At 41.8% G+C, this 21,037-nt stretch overlaps 1 protein-coding gene across 4 annotated transcripts in view; it reads right to left on the reverse strand.

The window, feature by feature from the left end:
- The window catches only part of LOC137521406 (zinc finger protein 664-like), a 112,976-nt gene that overhangs the window by 7,537 nt on the left and 84,402 nt on the right, over positions 1-21,037 (reverse strand). For 3 of the 4 annotated variants that reach the window (XM_068240596.1, XM_068240595.1, XM_068240594.1), the window contains exons 2-8: positions 20,700-20,775; positions 17,585-17,711; positions 15,365-15,451; positions 7,575-7,667; positions 5,447-5,530; positions 3,630-3,737; positions 395-499 (exon numbers count right to left, since the gene is read on the reverse strand). In XM_068240596.1, the coding sequence (XP_068096697.1) occupies positions 395-499; positions 3,630-3,737; positions 5,447-5,530; positions 7,575-7,667; positions 15,365-15,451; positions 17,585-17,711; positions 20,700-20,744 (649 nt within the window). In that variant the 5' untranslated portion in view covers positions 20,745-20,775. The other variant, XM_068240597.1, reaches the window with a different exon arrangement.

Genomic DNA, 21,037 nt, shown 5'->3' on the forward strand with positions numbered 1-21,037 from the left:
TGCCGGCGGCGATCGGGGGGGGGGGGGTTCAGACCGGTGCCGAGGGACTTGGGGGCCACAGTGAGCTAGCCTAGTGCTAGCTAACATAAAAAAAAAATTTAATTAAAAAAATCCCTCCCGCGGACGCAGCCACCGCATCTGCGTATGGCCAGGGAGGTTAATGTCTATGTCCAGTCTCCATTGCGGTTCACTCATTTTAATGCCGGGGTTATGCAACTAACCACTGTGAATCCAGCCTAACAAAGATCATTTTAGTTTATTTTTTATATCAAAAGGATTACATTTTTGCTACAGTAACAACTACGGTAACCAGCAATTTTATGGAAATCATTATTGAGCACATTACATGAAAAACTGAATCAGCTAAGCCAGAGTGATGCATTTATCTCCATACCTGGACAAGCAGTTGGTAGGGCCGTGGACGGAGCATCTTCAACGAATGGCTCATCCTCCTTTTTAATCCAAATAGAAAACGTGGGGTTGAAAAACAGCTGGCTGGCTATAAATGTATAGATACCAACAAGTTAGTTGTATTGACATCCTTTAAAGGACCACTACAGTGAACAAAGTAAGTAGTTAAAAGCTGAAAGAACAAGCCCATCTGCTCATGGGGGATTTTTATGGTTGTCTTTGTTTTCAAAAGCATTTCCTGAATGGCAGTTGCTACTACCAAAATGTGTGCAAGTGAGTAGGGAGGTTGGCTGATAGCTTCTTTTGTGGCAATTAAACCGCTGTTTAGGAAATGCTTTTGAAAACAAAGAAAACCCTGAGATTCCCCCATGAGGAGATAGACTAGTCTAAAACCTGTAGGTTCTGTCAGATTTTAACTGCTTACTTTTTTCAATGTAGTGTTTCTTTAAAGTGCACCAAAAGTAACAGTTACTAGACAGTCTTACCACCGTTAGTTCTGTCAGCACTCTAAAATGGGTCTCAGTTAAAAGCCAACAGGTCTCCCAAATCTGATAATAATCTGACTGGGAATCCCACCTCTGGACCATGGGAGTGCATACTGACCTCTGCATTGGTGCAGAAGGCCACGTATGACATAGCTAAACTGGCCACGAAGGGTTACAGTTGGACGTTCCTGCACAGACAATTTCATAGCACCAGCCGAGGCTGAACTGGTCAGAATGCTGTTTTAAAGAGCTTCCTTCATTGACAGGATGAAAAGACTACAGATAATGTAGTTATCACCAACATCTCATTATACAAGATACTTAAAGAGAGTCTGAAGTCTCTTTTTTTACATGTTTTTGTCATAAATTCCTGTACAGCATGAATGCCCCTGTTGAATTGCCGCATCCCCGGGGCAGATGGGTGATTTACTGCTGTTTAATAGCCCTGCAGAGCTCCGTAGCTTGCAGGGCTTCCCTTCCTCAATGAGGCAGAGCATCAGGCTGTAGCTCTGCCTCCTCTGCAGTCAATCTCTGTGGATCGCCACCTCTCCCCGCCCCTCTCAGTCTTCCTTTCACTGGGAGGGGCGGAGAGGAGGCGGAGACCCGCGGAGATTGATTGCGGAGAGGCTGAGCTACAGCTCAAAGCTCAGACTCTCCAGGAAGAGAAGCCCTGCGTGTCAGGGCAGCATAATCTACGACCTGCAAAGTCATAGAACTTTGCAGGTCAATTACACAGAAATAAATCACTCATCTGCCACGGGAATGCAGCGATTTAAAGGGGGCATTCATGCTTAACAGGAATTTATGACAAAAGCAGGGAAAAAAGAGACTTCAGAATCTCTTTAACGTTAGACTTGCATTAAAATCTCTGTAAAATTGCGGTAAAATTTTACAGCTATTTACCTGGATTTTAAGGTAAGTCAATTGGAGGATCAGAAAAGTTCTCAGAAAGCGCTCATAGTGTGTCTACAGTCTTACTGTCCTTAGAATCCTATGCTGGGAATACATGTTTCGTTTTTGCCTTCGTTTTAGCCTTCGTTTCGATTGTGCCTTTTGTCCTTTTCGATCCCGAAATAATCGATCGTACGGTTAATATCACCACCCACGGTTTCGTTTTTTTTTTTTTTTTCGATTCTGATGGTTTCGTTTTTCCAATGATCGAAGGCTGCAAAGAAACGAAACGTAGTACAGGGACGGACGGCATAAACGAATATATAATCGATCTGAACAGCCATCAAGCCTACCAATGGTTCGATTAGATGGATAAAGAGAGATAATATCAAACATGTTCGATCACTAGTCGTTCGTTTTTGGGGTCTATTAATCGAAACTATAATGAGATTATGACTATTTTCACATACATTTTCAACACTCGATTTGTTTACCAAACGAATCGAAGGCTAAAACGAAGGCAAAAACGAAACGTGTATTCCCAGCATTACACTTTAACCACTTCCCAACTGAGGAGTTTTACCCCTTGACCACCAGAGCAATTTTCACCTTTCAGCGCTCCTTCCATTCATTCGTCTATAATTTTATCATTACTTATCGCAATGAAATGAACTATATCTTGTTTTTTTCGCCACCAATTAGGCTTTCTTTAGGTGGGACATTATGCCAAGAATAATTTTATTCTAAATGTGTTTTAATGGGAAAATAGGAAAAAATGTGGGAAAAAAATTTATTATTTTTCAGTTTTCGCCCTTTATAGTTTTTAAATAATGCATGCTACTGTAATTAAAACCCATTAAATGTATATGCCTATTTATCCCGGTTATAAAACCGTTTAAATTATGTCCCTATCACAATGTTTGCCGCCAATATTTTAGTTGGAAATAAAGGTGCATTTTTTTCAGTTTTGCGTCCATCCCTAATTATAAGCCAATAGTTTATAAAGTAACAGTGTTATACCCTCTTGACATAAATATTTAAAAAGTTCAGTCCCTAAGGTAACTATTTATGTTTTTTTTTTTATTGTAAATTTTTTATTTTTTTTTTAATTACAAAAAAAAAATAATTGGGGAGTGTGGGAGGTAAGGAGTTAATTTTTTGTGTAAAACAAGTTTATTTGTGTGTAGAAAATGGTTAGGGTGTAGTTTTACTATTTGGCCACAAGATGGCAACATTACTAATTTGTTTCATGCTACCTGCAAGCGTCCTTCCGGACTCTTGCAGGAAGTAGAAAGAGGCTGGGACTTTGTTATTTTTTCACAATGATCGCGCTGCTCAGCCGAGCGGCAGCAGGTCATTGCGGGGCTTAGATCAACGAACGGGAATGGATTTTCCCGTTCGTTGATCTCTGGGCGAGCGGGCGGCGGCGTGTTTACTAGCGGCGGGCGGCGTGTTTACGAGCGGGAACGCGGACAGCGGCGGGAGTGCGCAGAGTACAGATTTCTCCGTCCCTGGGGGTGAAAGGATGGAAAAAGGGGCGGAGAAATCCGTACGCGCGGGGGTAAAGTGGTTAATCACTGTCTTATATCATCCTTAGCGACATGAGACAAAAAGATTAGGGTGTAAGTACCTGAGGTCAGTGATATGAGGCAGAGATTAGACTGTAAACTCCTGAGGTCAGTGATCTGAGGAAGGGGCCCCTTGTCTTACATAAGGTGCCTGTAGGCATGTGCCTACAGTGCCTTATGGAAAATCCGGCTCTGCACTCTGCAAACCTCCATATATGATTTTCTGTGCGTGAAAGCTGTTTAGTTGCAGCGGAGATCTTGACTTTATAATTACCTCCTCTTGAAGCTAAGCTGATTTGTTCTTCCCCACTGTGAAAAAACTCCTGTTCAGTAGCAATCTCATCTGATCTGGTAACAGACACATTATGCATTTTCTGTTGTCCTGTAATAAAGAAATCATAGCATAGATAGTACAGTATAGTATTTTTAGAACTATAAACAAACAAACACATAAGAGGTCTCAAAGTAGAAATCCAGGCCAAATCCTTTTTTTCCCATAAAATTCCACTTTTATTAAGTATGTAATCCCGTTCAGTTCAGCTTTACACATTTCAAAATTACTTAGATTCTGTATATAAATTCAAATGATCAGCTATTCCACATTCATCATAAAAGATTTTGACAATCCAGCATAACATCAATAAAAAGCTGATACAGTGGATAAACGAGGGCCTGCAGATGGCCACATTGGTTTACGGTCTCCACGTGTGATGCATTTTTGAGGATAGCAACCTGACTGTACAGCCCCGCCCTCACACTGTTGCCCAAGGGATCAAGTAACGATCTCTCTCCAGCGACAGATCTTGCATGTGTGTATGGGGCTTTGTAGTACTGTCAAGACAATAATCTATAGTTCACAATCCCTAGTAGCACCCTGCATGTGGATGTCCACACTGTCTATTTCAGCACATTAAAATCAAAATATTCAGGGTCACAATCCACTCTGTCACTGCCTTAATGGGAATCTGAAGTTAAAATCAACTTATGATATAATAAATTGTATGTGTTGTACAGCTAAGAAATAAAACATTAGCAGCACAGATATTGTTTCCAGTACAGGAAGAGTTAAGAAACCTCAGTTGTTATATGCAAAACAGCTTATCTGAGCTCCAGAGACCAAAAAAGTCATGGACAGCACTGTCTTTTGAAGCTCTTATCTCAAATGTTTCTAATTGTTTAGGGTTTTCCTGCAGAGGAAAGTTGAAAAGGTCATTAGTGTTGCTCTGTGAAATCATTTAAAATGCTGAGTGTAAAGTGTAAACTGCATATATTAGAGAATGATGCACATGTTATTATAAAAAAAAAAGCTATACAACTGAAATTAAAAATATTAAACTCTTTTCTTTGCTACTAATGTTCTATTAATTCTCCGTACTACACATATAATTATATCATATGGGGTTTTTTTTTCGCTTCAGTGTCACTTTAAAGGAGGAGTAAAGCTCTTTCTCTCTGCATACTTTTCATCTGTACATTTTACATTATTTATACTATTTATTTATACTTTGCAATGCCGAAGTCCTGTGCTGATGTAAGCTCACCAGGGCAGGGCACTCTCTTAGAGCACAGATCAGCTGCACCAAACATGGACTTTTGCTAGCAATGAAAAATATGGGTGAACAAGGGCTTTAACCTCCCTGGCTTTATGATTATTTCCAGGTTTAGGGTCTACAAGCCATGACATTTTTTTTCACAAACTTTTAGACCCTAAATAAAAGAAAAAACATAACACAGAGAGATCTGCAGCAACTCCTGCATATATCTCACCCAGGCTCGGGATTACTGTGGATATCTGTCCCGAACCTGATCCGGGATTACCGCTAAGGAGGTTAAGTAGTAATTTGTTAATCTAGAAATCTAAATTACAAAGGTCTAGTGGCATCATGTTTGGCCGATATGGACTAGTGCTGAAAACAGCACATAATTCTCTCCAAATTATCCAGAATAGGTTTTACAACCCCCCAGCTTCATAGAGAAGAGAATGCCTGATTGCTACAGGCAGCAGATTCATTTTTTAAATAAAAGTGTAATCAGATGTGTTACAATTTGTGTGCCTGCAGATTTTCATGAATATTTATTGTACCAGCTCACCAATCTGTGGAGCTGCTGCTTCTCTCTTCTTGGTCTCTTCTTTCTTTATGCAGGAGCACTTGGGTAGTTCTCCAACTCCTTGCACTTGCAGAAGGAATAACACAAAAGTCAATATCTGTCAAACACCTTGAGACATTCATCATTAAACAAGTGGCCTGGGCTGAGGTTTTGTCCTCGGAGATAATTTTTCAGCTTCTCTTTAAAAAAAACTTTTCAACAATATGCAATTGAAAAAAGTACAAAAAAGTAGGTAAAAAAGGTAGCATCAAAATTATTTTGAGAATTTTCCTTGCTGGTGGCTTGAAAATCATTTTATTGACAAAGTGGAACTGTATTATGAAATTACTACTGCTCCTATTAGAAGCTGCTACAGGTATATTTTGTTTTACAGGCACATGGTGTTTACGAGATATACATGGCATTGAAATCCCTGTACACACTCTAGATCAGGGTTGTCCATTAGGTAGATCGCAATCTACCAGTAGATCACTGAGGACTTCATGGTAGATCCTGACCACACTACGTTTTCCATTCTGTATATACAACTGTGCTCCTAAAATTGTACATATGTAGCTCACAAGCTGAAAAAGTGTTGGCCCCTCTGATTTAGATTAAAGTGAGCCTCCGGACTAAAAATCGACTCAGCAGCACTGAAAAGGCTTGGTGTTTCTTTAACAGTTTCGCAGCATCAGAACTTTGTTTCTCTTATACAAGCCTCATTTTTAGCTGCACAGAAGAAAACTGCCCGGGCTTTTCCCCTGATGCTGTGCAAAGCATTATGGGATTTCTGATGTTTTCTCGTTCTGCTGTTTTGGCGCAATTTTTTTTAAATTTTTTTTTTACATTTTGAATTTGACTTTTGAAGCCTAGCGTGTGCAGCTGGGAGGGGTAATCAGGACACAGGACAGTTGGAACTGTGTCTCCTGTTCCTTGTCACCTCCTTTCAACCAAAAAGATGGCTTCCCCCTGACAAAGATGGCAGCCCCCATGAATCACAAACATTTTCCTGTTCTTTTAAAATAGGGTGGGTAAGAGATTATATTACTTCTCTATTCTAATTAACATAACTAATGTAACTTGATGACAGTGTGTTTGTTTAGGCTGAAGTTCCCCATTAAAGTCAGCTGAGGCACTAGAAGCCAATAATCTGGTTTGTACAGAGGAGCCACCGACCACCCGTGCCAGGTGGATCAACTCAGTAAACGATGGCCAGTACCTTTGTCATCGCCTTTCTCCCTGCCCTACACCTGACGTCACATATGCGCCGCCCGCTCTGTCAGCCATTGGCCTCCCCACATTACAACAGAACGAATGTCAGCTGTACAGCTGACTCTGCATCTCTACAGCCTCAGACCAGCAATGTCACCGGAGGGATTGGGTCACAATCCCAGTAGAGTGACATCAATCAAGCATGTGTAAGGTCCTTTAAACAGTTACACAACCAGTGACTTTAGTCACGATGGGCTCGATTCAGTAAACGGTGCTAACCCAGTTAGGACGCCTAAAGGCTTTGGGTGTGCTAACTAGAGTGCTAAGTAGTAGCACATACAAACTACTTAGCACCATAGTTAGCACATGCAAACTTAGCACCGTAGTTAGCACATGAAAACTACTACTTACCACCGTGCTAACTAGGGTGCTAAGCTCCATGGTTAGCTACCCCTGGTCTTGCTAATTATGATCTTGTAAAATATATAATATTTGGAAATTTAAATTCAATCCGAGCTCTAAATATCATGTGATGATCATTATATTATTGTTAACAATACCTCTTATCTTCCACAGTGATAATTGATGCTGAAGCTATATACTTTGTTTACAGACTGTTGGAAAAGTTAGGAGGCGCACTGCTACACTGCATATTCTGTCATATGTTCCTTTTCTTTGTTGAATAAACACTGATTTTTTTAAAAAAAACTAGGGTGCTAAGTAGTTTACACGTGCTAACTACGGTGCTAAGTAGTTTGCATCTGCTAACTACTTAGCACCCTAGTTAGCACGTGTAAAGCATGTTGGCACATGCAAAGTAGCTTTTCACTGGCGTGCTAACACTTAGCACCCTTTTCTGAATCAAGCCCTTTGATTGTAATACATGATAACTTTTCACAGGTACACAGTTGTAACTCACACTCAGAAGACTTAGTATGATTGTCTTCATTAGCGGAATACTCTTCATTATGTTTGACTCGGAGTATAATGTCGGGACTAAGAAATGTGGCACCTAAAATATTTAAAGAACATAAAAAGAAAAGGCTAGAGGAGATTTCATGTACAGGCCATTCTCATTTAATTCATGCTTCATTTCCACAGATTTGAAATAACATGATAGGCCAAAACAGTCATGAGTTTCAGTTACATTTTAAAATAACACAAATCAAGCTGGTGTATCGAGGATGGTAGAATATTGGGAGAAAGAACAAAAAACGAGGCACAGAGGTCTTGGGCCTGATTCACTATTCGGTGCTAACCCAGTTAGCACCCCCAAAGCCTTTGGGCGTGCTTACTAGGGTGCTAAGTAGTTAGCACCAAGAAAAGTGAATCAGCTCGCACGCAAAGTCCCGCGCGCACAGTCCAGTGCGTGCGAAACATCGCATCAGGTGCGACGAACACGGCGCACCTGATGCGACTATAAGGGTGCATTGGGTGCGACCTTAATGTCGCATAGTTCGACGATAAGGTCGCACTCAATGCGCCCTTATAGTCGCATCAGGCACGCCGTTTTTGTCGCACCGCGATGCAAAGTTTCACGCGCACTGGACTTTGCGCTAGTTAGCGTGCACAAAGTGTTTTAGGCATGAAAGACAACTTTACTTACGGTAACGTCTTTTCCAGTAGTCAGAAGGACAGCACCCCTGGTGAGACTTGTCTCCCTCCCAATCGTGGACAGGAACTGCAAAAGAAAAGATTTGCATAACAAATTGGCAGCCATACATAAGCCACTATCTTACCACCAGTAACTCAGTTAATACAATAGATGACACGGACCGCATAGATGCTTACTTACATAATTATTATTCCACCCAAAGGAAGGGCGGGTTGCAGGGGTGCTGTCCTTCTGACTACTGGAAAAGACGTTACCGTAAGTAAAGTTGTCTTTCCCAGAACGTCATTGGACAGCACCCCTGGTGAGACGATGTACAAGATATAGGATCTAGGGAGGGACCACTGCCTGCAGCACCTTCCTTCCAAATGATAAGTCTGCTGCAGCCGAGATGTTTAGGCGATAATGTTTCACAAAAGTGTTCTGACTTGACCAGGTAGCAGCTCTGCATATCTGTTCTATAGATGCCCCTGCCCTCTCTGCCCAGGAGGTTGATATTGCTCTTGTAGAATGAGCTCTGATTGGAGAGATTAAATGCTTTCCTTGAACCTGATACGCTGATGTGATAGCCTGTTTTATCCATCGTGCCAGCGTTGCTTTGGAAGCTTTGTTGCCTCTTTGTTTTCCAGCAAAAAGGGTGAACATTGCGTCAGTTTTCCTCCAGGAACTTGTTCTTTCCATGTAGTGTATAAGACATCTCCTTACGTCAAGGGAATGGAGTCTCCTTTCCTTTTCATTACTAGGATTCTCGCAAAAGGAGGGTAGGAAGATCTCCTGATTTCTGTGAAAAGAGGAAACTACCTTGGGTAGAAAAGCTGCATCAGGACGTAATGTTATTCTATCCTCTGAAATGGTGCAATAAGGCTCTCTAATGGATAGTGATTGTAATTCACCAATTCTCCTGGCTGAAGTAATTGTCAGCAGGAAAATGGTTTTTAAGGTAAGAAATTTTTCCGAAATTTGCGCTAATGGCTCAAACGGAGCCTCACACAAACCCTGTAAAACAATGTTTAAATCCCAAGCAGGTACTTTTGTTTTAATTGCTGGCTTAAGTCTCTTTAAAGCCTGAAAAAAACGTACAATTAGATTTTCCTCTGCTAATCGTTTTTCTAAAAACACACTAAGAGCAGATACCTGTACTTTCAGGGTGCTGATACTAAGACCTTTCTTATATCCACACTGAAGAAATTCCAATACGGATTTAAGAGATGAATTGTTAAAGGATCTTTCCCTACACCAATCGTTAAATATTCTCCAGGCTTTTTGGTATATTTCTCGAGTCACTTTTTTCCTACTCTGTATCAAAGTTTCTGATAGTTCATCTGAAAACCCTTTGGACTTCAGGATGCCCCATTCAGGTTCCAAGCTGAAAGGTGAAGCATGTGTAAGTTCGGATGCCATACTGGACCCTGAGATAGCAAGTGTGGCAGAGGAGGAAATATTATCGGATCTGTTACTGCTAGTGCCCTCAGTGACGTGAACCATGGTTTTTTTGGCCATAGTGGAGCTATTAAGATTACTCGAGCCCTGTCCTGTATAATCTTCTTTATCACTCGTGCTAGCAACGGAACTGGAGGAAATGCATACATCATTACTTCCCCCCAATTGATCGAGAAGGCATCTACTTTCCATGGTAGATCTTCTGGAAACAGGGCACAAAATTGTTGGCATTTCGTATTCACTTTCCTTGCAAACAAGTCTATTTTTGGGCAGCCCCATTGTAACGTCACCTGCTGGAATATTTCCTGATCTAATGACCATTCGTTCGCATCCAACCTCTTCCTGCTGAGGTAGTCTGCCAGTTGGTTTGAGGTTCCTTTTAAGTGTGTCGCTGTTAAGGATGAGAGATTCCTTTCTGACCAAAATAGGATCCTCGTCGTCTTTTCCCATAAGGATTGACTCCTCGTACCCCCTTGTTTGTTTAGGAAAGCCACCACACTTTGATTGTCTGTCCTTATCCTCACATGAGACTTCTTGATTTGGGGCCCGAAATGTAGTAACGCTTGCCACACTGCTTGCAGTTCTCTGTTGTTTGATGACTGTGAACTGATCGTCATATTCCAGGCTCCCTGGGCCGGTTGAGAATTGAAGTGGGCTCCCCAACCCCATAAACTGGCGTCGGTTGTAATTGTATTCTGATGAGGAAAACTCCACAGACGACCTGGAGATAGATGATCCAGCTGTTTCCACCAAAGAAGAGAAGCCTTTGTACTCTGTGGAATGACGATTTTCTTGTCCAGTGACGTCATAGACCTGTTCCAAGATTTTAGTATCCACATCTGTAAGAATCTTGCATGGAACTGCCCCCACTGGATTGCCGGAAAAGAAGAAGTTAGAAGACCTAGAAGTGCCATGGCCTTTCTTAGCGATATGCTTCTCAATTTCTGAAACGAGAGAACATTGTCAATAATAGCACTGATCTTCCTATCAGGTAACAACAATTTCTCCTTTCTAGTAGAAATAATGAAACCCAAAAACTCTAAGGATTGGAAAGGAACTAGGGCAGACTTTTCCCAATTAATCAACCAACCCAAATCCTGGAAGAAGCTCAAAGTTGTAGATATCTGATCAAACACGGATTTCTCAGAAGACCCCCATAATAAAAAATCATCAAGGTAACCGACAATATTAATCTGTTCTAACCTGAGAAGGGCTAGTACCTCAGACATAACCTTGGTGAATAGCCATGGGGCTGAAGATAATCCGAAAGGTAAGGCATTAAACTGAAAATGTCTTACCTCTCCTTCCATCCACACGGCGAACCTTAGGTATTGTTGGCAGGACAAATGGATTGGCAGATGAAGATATGCATCCTTTAGGTCTAGAGATGCCAAGAAGTCGTCTTTCTGTAAGAGATGAACTACAGATCGGATATTGTCCATCCTGAACTTTCTGTATTTGACCCTCAGATTTAGTTTCTTTAGATTTAGAATAAATCGATAGGTTCCCTGAGGCTTCTTTACCAGGAAGACTGGAGAGTAGAATCCTTGTTCTTTTTGGCATGCTGGAACCTGACGAATTACCCTTTTCTGAAGAAGTGACCTTATTTCTGATTGAAGGGCTATTCTTAAAGATGGGTCTTTTGGACAAGGGGTTAGGACAAAATTTTGAGGGGGAGGCTGCTCGAACTCTATTTTGTAACCTTCTAATATTATATTCAGTAACCACTGATTGCTGAACAGTTGTTGCCATTTTTCGAAATAGTTGGTGACTCTCCCCCCCACTGGAATGATGGCGTCATTGCTTGTTTGTCTTTTTGGTATTAGTAGAGGTATTGGGGGGTCTTTGTTGTCTATAAGGGGCCCATCTTCTACCCCTGGAAGATTTGTTATCCGCTTCATTTTTGGCGGGGGCCCGAAATGGCCGCTTATTTTGAAAAGGGCGCTTCCTTGGGAAATTCTTCTTATTATCCGCCGTACGATCTAGTGTATCGTCCAGCTTTGAACCGAACAGCAGATTACCTTCACAGGGGATACCACAAAGCTTAGATTTTGAGGAAGTATCCCCATTCCAGGTCTTAACCCATACTCCCCTTCTAGCCGAGTTGACTAGCGCCGTAGTTCGGGCTGCCAACTTTACTGTATCATCTGCCGCATCAACCATGTAATTTGAGGCATTCGTAATTTTTGGGAAGTCATTCAGAATTTCTTCCCTAGAAACTCCATTAGCAATCTTAAATTGTAGGTCTGCTAGCCAAGTTTTCAGAGAACGACTAACTGCTGTTGATGCCACAGCCGGTTTGAAAGTTAATGAAGCCGACTCCCAAGCCCTACGCAAAACATTATCCATTTTTTTGTCTATTGGATCTTTTAGGTTACCGAAGTCTTCAAACAACAGGTCTGATTTTCTTGACACCCTGGAAAAGGAAGGATCCAGCTTTGGCGGAGGACCCCAATAAGCCTGATCATCCGGGGCAAAAGGGTAGCGCTTAGATAAAGATTTGGGCCAAAAGGCCCTTTTCTCAGGATTTTCCCATTCTTTCTTAATCATAGATTTAAGAGTAGAATGGACCGGAATGAATCTAGATTGGGGGTCCGCCAAACTTTCATACATCTGGTCCAGGGGTGTCAGGGGTTTTTGCTCTGATCTAATACCCATTGTTTCATGCATGGAGGTTAGGAGATCCTTCATTAAATCTGGGGAAAAGCAAATTTCTGTGATTTCTCAGCTTTTTCTATCTCTTCACCCTCAGATATCTCTTCAAATGCAGATATTTCCCCCTCAGAGAGTTCTGAGGCCTCTATATCACTCTCCCTACTTCTCCTAGCCTGCACAGGAATACGTGCCGGCGGAGTAGGAGAAGACCCAGTATTGATAGGTATAACAGCAGCGTCACTGCTAGGGCCAGGAACATCAGCAGGGTTGGGGGCTACAGCTTGAGAAGAAATAGCAGAATCCTTAATTTCTTTGATTGCTGAAGACATTTCCGCCCGCATCCAACCCATCAGATCTTTAAATATGACAGGGGATTCATCCTTAACCAGCTTATTTGTGCAATCCTGGCACAACTTTTTAGAGGATGAGGATGACAGGCGAGTGGAGCAAATGGCACATTTCTTCGCAGATTTGCTAGATCCACTTGATGCATGCTGACCCTTGTCAGTTTTATCATGTTTTTCAAGCTTTTCATGTTTTTCAGGCTATAAAACATAATAATAAGCCAACCATTAGCACCCTCTCTAGTACACACATATATATATATATACACACTGCATATCTATATTCCCATTGTACTTGCCAGAGAGGTATCTTGGGCTGGCCTGGCAGACTGCACAGGAGCTGACCCAGAAGCGTCCTCCATGCTCACATAAACCACCAGAGTGAGACAGGGAAAAGGATTAAATCCAGAATCACATGAACAACAGGACTCAGCTGACTAGCCCATTAGCATAATTTATTTGCATAATCCCCTGTCGCGGCACCTGCCGCTTAATAGATATGCATAATTACCTCGTATTTCCGCAGCCCCTGCCGCGCTATTTGCTAATTACCTCAGCGAATCAGCTGATGCTGATTCGCAATCACCTCCGCGGCCCCTGCCGCCCAATCAGAGTCACGCTGGACGCCGCGCGTGACAACTTCCGGGTTGACCCGGAAGTACCTTGGTCTGAAAACGCGCCTGCGCTATATCTCTGCTGCCTCATACGGAGAAGCCTCCTCCACGCTGCAGGGCTCCGACTGTCCACTGTACAGCATGCCTGGAGCCCTGAAAGACGTTGCCCCCGATCATCTGTCATGGATAGCATCCTGGAGACCTCTCCTCTGCATTCCCGTCCGGGACAGGAAACTGAACTGAGTTACTGGTGGTAAGATAGTGGCTTATGTATGGCTGCCAATTTGTTATGCAAATCTTTTCTTTTGCAGTTCCTGTCCACGATTGGGAGGGAGACAAGTCTCACCAGGGGTGCTGTCCAATGACGTTCTGGGAAAAGGGGCTTTTCACAAGCGTGCTAACAGTTAGCACCGCTTTGTGAATCAAGCCCCTTGTCTTTAAGAGCCTGAGCCCACTAATACAGCTGTGTCCACTTCTGTCCGCTTCTCAGCATCTGTTACATTGGTGTGTTGTTGAAAAGCGGACAGCTGAGATAGTCGGCTCAGGCCCTTATAAACTTAGGGTGGCCATACATTTGTAAATTTTCCCCAGCAGATTAGACCACTGATCGAATCTACTGGAGATTGATGCCCCAACATGGCTGACCGATGATAGTTTCAAACAATTTCCAGCCAAAATCAATCAAAACTATAGAAGACTTCGGACAGATACTTGATAGGTTGGGTGCGTAGCGGTAGCAGAAATGATTTGTTGCCAACAGATGAGGCCAGTCTGCCTCATCTAAAATAGTCCTCCCCCGGGACCCCTACAGAGTATTGGCAACAGAGTGCGCACTCACCCATCCACCAGCACGCTCCTCCTGTGACCTTTCTCCATCCTCACTTGGGTGCTTGTACCCCGTGACATGTACCTGGTCACATAACATACAAGGGATACAGGCTGCCAGCAGGGATAGAGAGAGGCCATGGGAGGAGCGCGCTCAGCTACCAACATTCTACATGGGCCCAGGGAGCACCAGATACTGGAGACCTGGGTGCTGTTAGTCAGTCCTGCACTGCGACAGCAGTTCCATAGATTTTAGAAGATTTCTAAGTGAAATCAATTAAGATGCGTGTGATAGTTATAGATCCCTCTCTAATCAGATTTTGAGGGGTCTATTTTATTATTGTATAACTGTTGATTGAAACTGGTGGCCATATGCCAGTGTATGACCATCTTAACACCAATCAGCCACATCAGTAAAACCACTGGCAGGTCAAGAAAACAAAATTGATTATCTTGTTACATTACTACCTGTCATGGATTGGGATATATTAGGTAGTCAATTCAATCTGAGCTGGGTCAAAATTATGTAGTAGAAGGTATGGTCATATGGCCAAATACCATATTGGTATTTGGTATCTCACATCTGCTGTTCTGTTTCTGGGTTTATACTACTAAATTCTCCTTTTGTACCTGCAACATCCTCTCCCCCCAATGTGTCTGCAACACCCTACTGCACTGTCATACTATGGTGCTATTAATAAGCCTGTATTGTTTTAGTGCTTTGTTTATACCACCTGTGTTTCTTATTCAATAAAGATATTCCTGATTAAGAAAAGAGGAAGGTATGACCAGTACCAAGTGTGTACACCAATAACAGATGGACGGAGACAGTTCCTTGCATCATACTGATGGTGGTGGATGCAGCATAACTGGAAATGTGTCCTCACCATAAGCTTCCGTTTTATTTATCTCTAAGTTAGCCAATAAATGGTATCATCTTGATTCAAGATTTCTTGCTTTTAGGGGTAGCTAACACAGTGCAAATACTCTACTGCTTCTGCTCACCATACAAAAGACAAATCTAGTCACTGGATGTCAAAGATGTTCCTTCTATACAATACCGTTTTATGTAAGTGCAAACGTAGGCAGCAAAAATATCAGGATTAAGTGCTGTTTTTGCAGATTACCACACCTCCCCGAAGGCACTTGTGGTGTAAAATAAATAATAAAATGACGTATATTAGCGGCTATTGGCTATGAGAGCAATGAAAACAAGTACCTTTCCGCTCCTCCAGGCTGCTACTGATACCGGGCTCATGTTCTCTTCTAATCCTGCATAACACATTAGGGTGAAGAATGGTGTAGCCTATAAGACAGAAAAAGTGCAAAGAATTGCTCTCCATCAGCTCATTGTTAACACCGCAGGGGACGTAAACAAGCCACTGTCTGAAAGTCAATTAAAATCACTCTCAAATACATGTTGTAAATAGTAGCAATGTTGCTGTCAGCAAACTCATAAAATAGGCAAGAAAAAACTTAAAGAGACTCTGTAACAAAATGTTCTGCCTTATTTCTCCTATCCTATAAGTTCCTATACCTGTTCTAATGTGGTCTGTCTTACTGCAGCCTTTCCTAGTTGCACAGTGGCTGTATTATCTCTGTTATATAATCTAATCTTCTTTCCTCTGACGGCATTGTCGGCCTCAGGCACTCAGGCTGGAATGTGCAGCTCTGCTTGTGATAGGATAGAAGCTATACACACCCTCTCCACGCCCCCTGCAAGCTCTGTGTGAGTCACAGACAGAGCTTCTCAGAGCCTATCACAAGCTTTTAGCAGCCATGTCTTTTGTTTGTAAATACTGCCTAAAACTGGCAAATACAAGCCAGGATTGCAGCAGGGAGTGGCAGAAACAGCACAGAGGAGCCCAGGAGAACATAATGAATAGAATGGTATGCTTTTTATTGTAAGAATGTTAGAGTTCAGATTCTCTTTAATGCAAGGATTATTTGCAAGAACCGATATGACTATGGTGATACTTTAATTTACCAGATCTTGGATCTCCCCTTTCAACAAGACCATTAACCTCGCCTAAACCCCTTCCCTGCCAAATACCTAATCCTATTCCTGACCTACTGTGAAAGGTTAATCTTAGCCATCTTAATGATACCCAACACTAACATGATATATTATTAACCTTGACTTAAACCTAACACTGTACAAAACGCGATACTAACTTCCCCTATTCTTCTAACCACTGCCATATAGTACAGATGCTGCTTTAGGGCCTTGGATACCAACTTGCTCAGTGCTATTTTCAGCCATTTGACAGTTATCAGTCCAAGATTGGGAGGTCCAAACGTTTATGGAGGTTTGTGGATAGGTCATTTGAAGTAAACAACTGCTAGGTAATCAAGAACCACTCTAGGTTTTTGGGGTGGGTCAAAGGAAGTAAACAAGCCCTCTGTTGAGGTCACTGCAAAATTCAACATCCTGCTGTGGTGGTCCAAAACCATATAAGGTTTTTGGCTGCATTTCCTTTTTAAAGGGGCACTACAGCAAAAAATTGTAAAATTTAAAATATGTGCAAACTTAGACAAATAAGAAGTACGTTTTTTCCAGAGTAAAATAAGCCATAAATTACTTTTCTCCTATGTTGCTGTCAGGTTTTGGACTAGTCCAGCTCTTCATAGGGGATTCTCAGCAAGGCTTTTATTCTTTATAAAGATATTCCCCAAAAAGGATTTAAACAATGATGCTGGCCGGCTTCCCTGCTCCCTACACAGTTTTTTGGCAGTTGGACAAAGCAATTGCCATTCACTAAGTGCTTTTGAAAATAAATATATCCCTGAGAATCCCCTATAAAGAGATGGACTAGTCCAAAACCTGTCACTTCTGTCAGATTTCTACAACCTACTGTAAGTGACAGCAACATAGTAGAAAAGTAATTTATGGCTCATTTTACTCCGTAAAAGTACTTCTTATTTGTATATGTTTGTACATATTTCTAATTTTACAGTTTTTCGCTGTAGTGCCCCTTTAAGTATAACCATATGGCTAATTCACTAAAGTTCTGAAATTAGCTAGGATGAGGAACAGACAGCGGTATCCTACTACAACCAGTTATATTACTGTATATAATCCATGATGATGATAATCATGGCACACCACAGTTTCACTCCCTGCCCTAATATGTGTAAACACTACAAAATTCTTGTGGCCATCCACATTTATAACAATGCACAGCCACTGCACTCACCATTTCATTACACAGAATAGGGCAACATCAAAATCCAAGCAGAAATGAATGCAGCAGTGAATTTAGATTATGCACTGCACTGCACCGCACCTATTAGGAACATCACACATCACTTCCTATGTAGTGTCTGATAGTCTGGCAGCTTTTCAAATGAAAAAACTACACTACAATGTGTGGGAATGAGCCCTTAATTTGAAAAGATAGTTCTGCTAAATATCAATGCTGTACTGTGTGCAACTTACCTAAAGAAATCAGAGCTGTGTGGATCTCTCTCATGACGCTGTTGTACAGATCCTTCTCCCATGCTGATAACTGACTCCATTCCTCTTCAGAGAAGTACACCACAACTTCACTAAAGCTCACAGATGTCTGAAACAACAGAGCAGGTCAAAGCTTTGGAGAATGCAGGGACTTTCCCATATATTTAATGCAGGGATAGGTGGTCTCCTACTTAACCTTCCTGGCGGTAACCCCGAACGTAGTTCGGGGTAAGCCGCGCAGGAGGTTTTCTCCGGCCCTGCTCGGCCGATTTTCTTAATTTTTTTTTTGCTGGACGCAACTTTGCCGCAGGCACTGATCGCCGCCGCCGCCCCGCGCCCGATCGCCGCTATCCGTTGCGGTGCGCGCCCCCCCCCCCCCAGACCCCGTGCGCTGCCTGGCCAATCAGTGCCAGGCAGCGCCGAGGGGTGGATCGGGACTCCCAATGACGTCACGACGTCGCTGATGTCGGTGACGTCATCCCGCCCCGTCGCCATGGCGACGGGGAAGCCCTCCAGGAAATCCCATTCTTTGAACGGGATTTCCTGATCGGAGATCGCCGAAGGCGATCGAAGCGGGCGGGGGGATGCCCTGGGCTCGCTACATGATTTAAAAAAAAAAACTGCCGCGCTGCCTCCTGGCGGAATTTTTCATACCGCCAGGAGGGTTAAAGACTTGTAATAAAAAATTTTACTGTATATTTTCTGCATGAAGACCACTTTGTTTGTATCTCTGAAACGTAAATTGAGTTAATAGTAAGTAGGGGACTGTCGGTATTTTTAGGAGCATTGAGATTAATCTTTACAGGAGACTCTTTACCTACTGTATACTGTTATTGCTTTTGTTATTTATATAAATGTTGCCATGTTTTGTTTTGGTTTTTTTTTGGTTGTTTTTTTTAACGTTTGGAGGGGATTAATGTATACTCTGGCTACTGGAGTTTTTCTGAAGTCAAGTACATCAGAGCCCTATGAGTGTTGCACTGTGCGATCAGCAAGGGCAACAGATAAATGCATTGGAAAAAAAAAACTTTTTCAGTAGTGTGGAAAAGTTCGAATGTTTTCAGGTTTTTACTGTTGGCTTGGACAATATGTACTCAGAAGAATCCCTTATGTCACCTGTGTTGGTGCCTTATAGAATAAAACACTTCAGCGCAGGCTCACTTATGTCCACCACCGAGAACACCATAAAAACAGATGCGCTTACCAGATCCTTACAGACCTTAACTACAGGGTCTGTAATAAAGCTTTATGAGGTCAGCAGCAGGTGTCTTCACAGCCGGCCTCCTCTCCAGTTTGGACAGAATAACTCAAATCCTCATATGCAGTGTTTCACCAAAATTAGAGGCATGCAAAAAAACAATGCACATCTAAGCGTATCTGTAGCAATTTTAATGTAGCGCAGTAAAAAACAGCATAAAAAGTTTTAAAAGGGGTCACTCACATCAGGGTCCTTATTACAGGGACCCACAGAGAAGACAGCACATAAATCATGGGACGTCGTCCAGCCACACGTCCGCCTCACTCGACCGGTTTCACTATTAAAGTTTCCTCAGGAGCTAAAAGACATGGTGGCTGGATATACCTATATATAGTTTTTTACCTTAATTAGGCAGATTTGTGCAGAGATAGCCGCACGGGAGAACGCCGTCAGTGCTTCCGGGAAGATGGTGGTGCGCTCCACGCAACATCACTTCCCCTTCCGCCCTCATAGGGAGTCAATCCAAGCACGTTTCCGGATATTATTCCATATCAGTATATGGCAAAGCGTTTCCCTTACATTTATAATTATTTATTGAGACCCAATATAGTTAAATTAAAAGGTTATCAGATTATTGTGCAAGAAGAAAATTACCTGCAGGCATAACGTGGGGATGAACGGCGTCCCATTTACAGAGATCACATCATTTTCTATCAAACACTACCATCTACTGGTGATAAAAATTCATTACATGCTGAAAAAAAACATCTCGTGTATAAATCAGTCCATTTCTTATCCTACACTGCCATCTCCTGGTCATAAAATTTCATTACATTTTGGAAATTTCTTTACAAGTTATAAACTCCGTCACAGTTCAAAAAGTGATCAAACACTCCCATCTAGTGGTTGAAGTTCACATTGACATATTTCTCAAAGGCCTCATACATTTGAGATGAAGCAATTCAGATCTAATTCAACATTTAATCCATGTGGAATCATACAATTTAACTCATATATCCATTTTGTTTCTAATTTCGACACTTCTCTTATTTTATTGGAACCTCTCCAATTACCCAGATATTTCTGAATACCGCAAAAAACCAGTCCCGAGGGGTCTTTGTTATGTTTTGTTCTAAAATGGTCAGACACTGAATGTCCCTCAAAACCGTTCTTTATATTGTTAACATGTTCCCCCAAACGTTCTTTCAATTTCCTTTTTGTCCTCCCCACATACTTAAGACCACATGGGCATATGAGTAAATATACTACGAATTTTGACTCACATGTAATGAATTCTTTTATCTCGTAAAAATCTGCAAAAATGTTCTGTTTTCTAGGGGTCTGAGTGCAGGTAGTGCATACCACACATTTTCTACATTTAAAAAAACCTTTTTCCCCAAAAAAGCTTAACCCTCTATAATGGGGTTGGTCAATGGCACTTCCTGTTATTAGACTTTTTAATGTGGGTGCCTTTCTGTAAATGATTTCTGGTCGGTTGGGTAATAATGGACCTAAAACAGGATCTTCTCCCAATATGGGCCAATGTTTAATTAAAATTTTCTCCAACTTTTTGTATTGTACATTATATTCCGTCACAAACGGACAAAATAACTCCTTTTTTATTCCTTGTCGTCCTTCTCCCAACATTGTAGTTCTGTCGAGAGCCAATATTGACTCAAACGCTGTACTGAAGTGTTGGACTTTGGCTGCGACACACACATATTGTTCCAAAAATTCATGATTGTTTGGTTGCGCTGATAATGTGGTTTTGATTTTTGTGTTGGTGCCTTGCCAATAAACATATACCATTATTACTGGAATCAAAAGCATAAAGGAGCAAAGCAGAATATTTTAGAGTTCAATTTACATATTTATGTTAATTCTGACTGGAATGATTACCTTGTACTGTCTATTGCTTACTCTACTGTCCAATGTTAGCGCCATAACATTCTTACAGGGATCCGGCAATTTAAGACTGCAAAGAGAAGAAGAGGGTAAGTAAATAACAATATTGACTAAAGTCAGATTTTACAGTCCTTATTGCTAGTAACAGCAGAAACTGTTGTGCTCCTTGGAAGTTTGTTGCAAAATGGACTATGCACAGTGTACTTGCTTTGTTACATGGGTATGCAAAGATTTGTTTTACCACTTTATTTATTTTACCACTATATAGGCTAGCCAGTGGCCACTATAACTAGACAAAATCGTATAGAAAAAAAACAGGTGGTTTTTTTGGC

The sequence above is a fragment of the Hyperolius riggenbachi genome, chromosome 6 (genome assembly GCF_040937935.1).
Source record: "Hyperolius riggenbachi isolate aHypRig1 chromosome 6, aHypRig1.pri, whole genome shotgun sequence".
NCBI lineage: Eukaryota > Metazoa > Chordata > Amphibia > Anura > Hyperoliidae > Hyperolius > Hyperolius riggenbachi.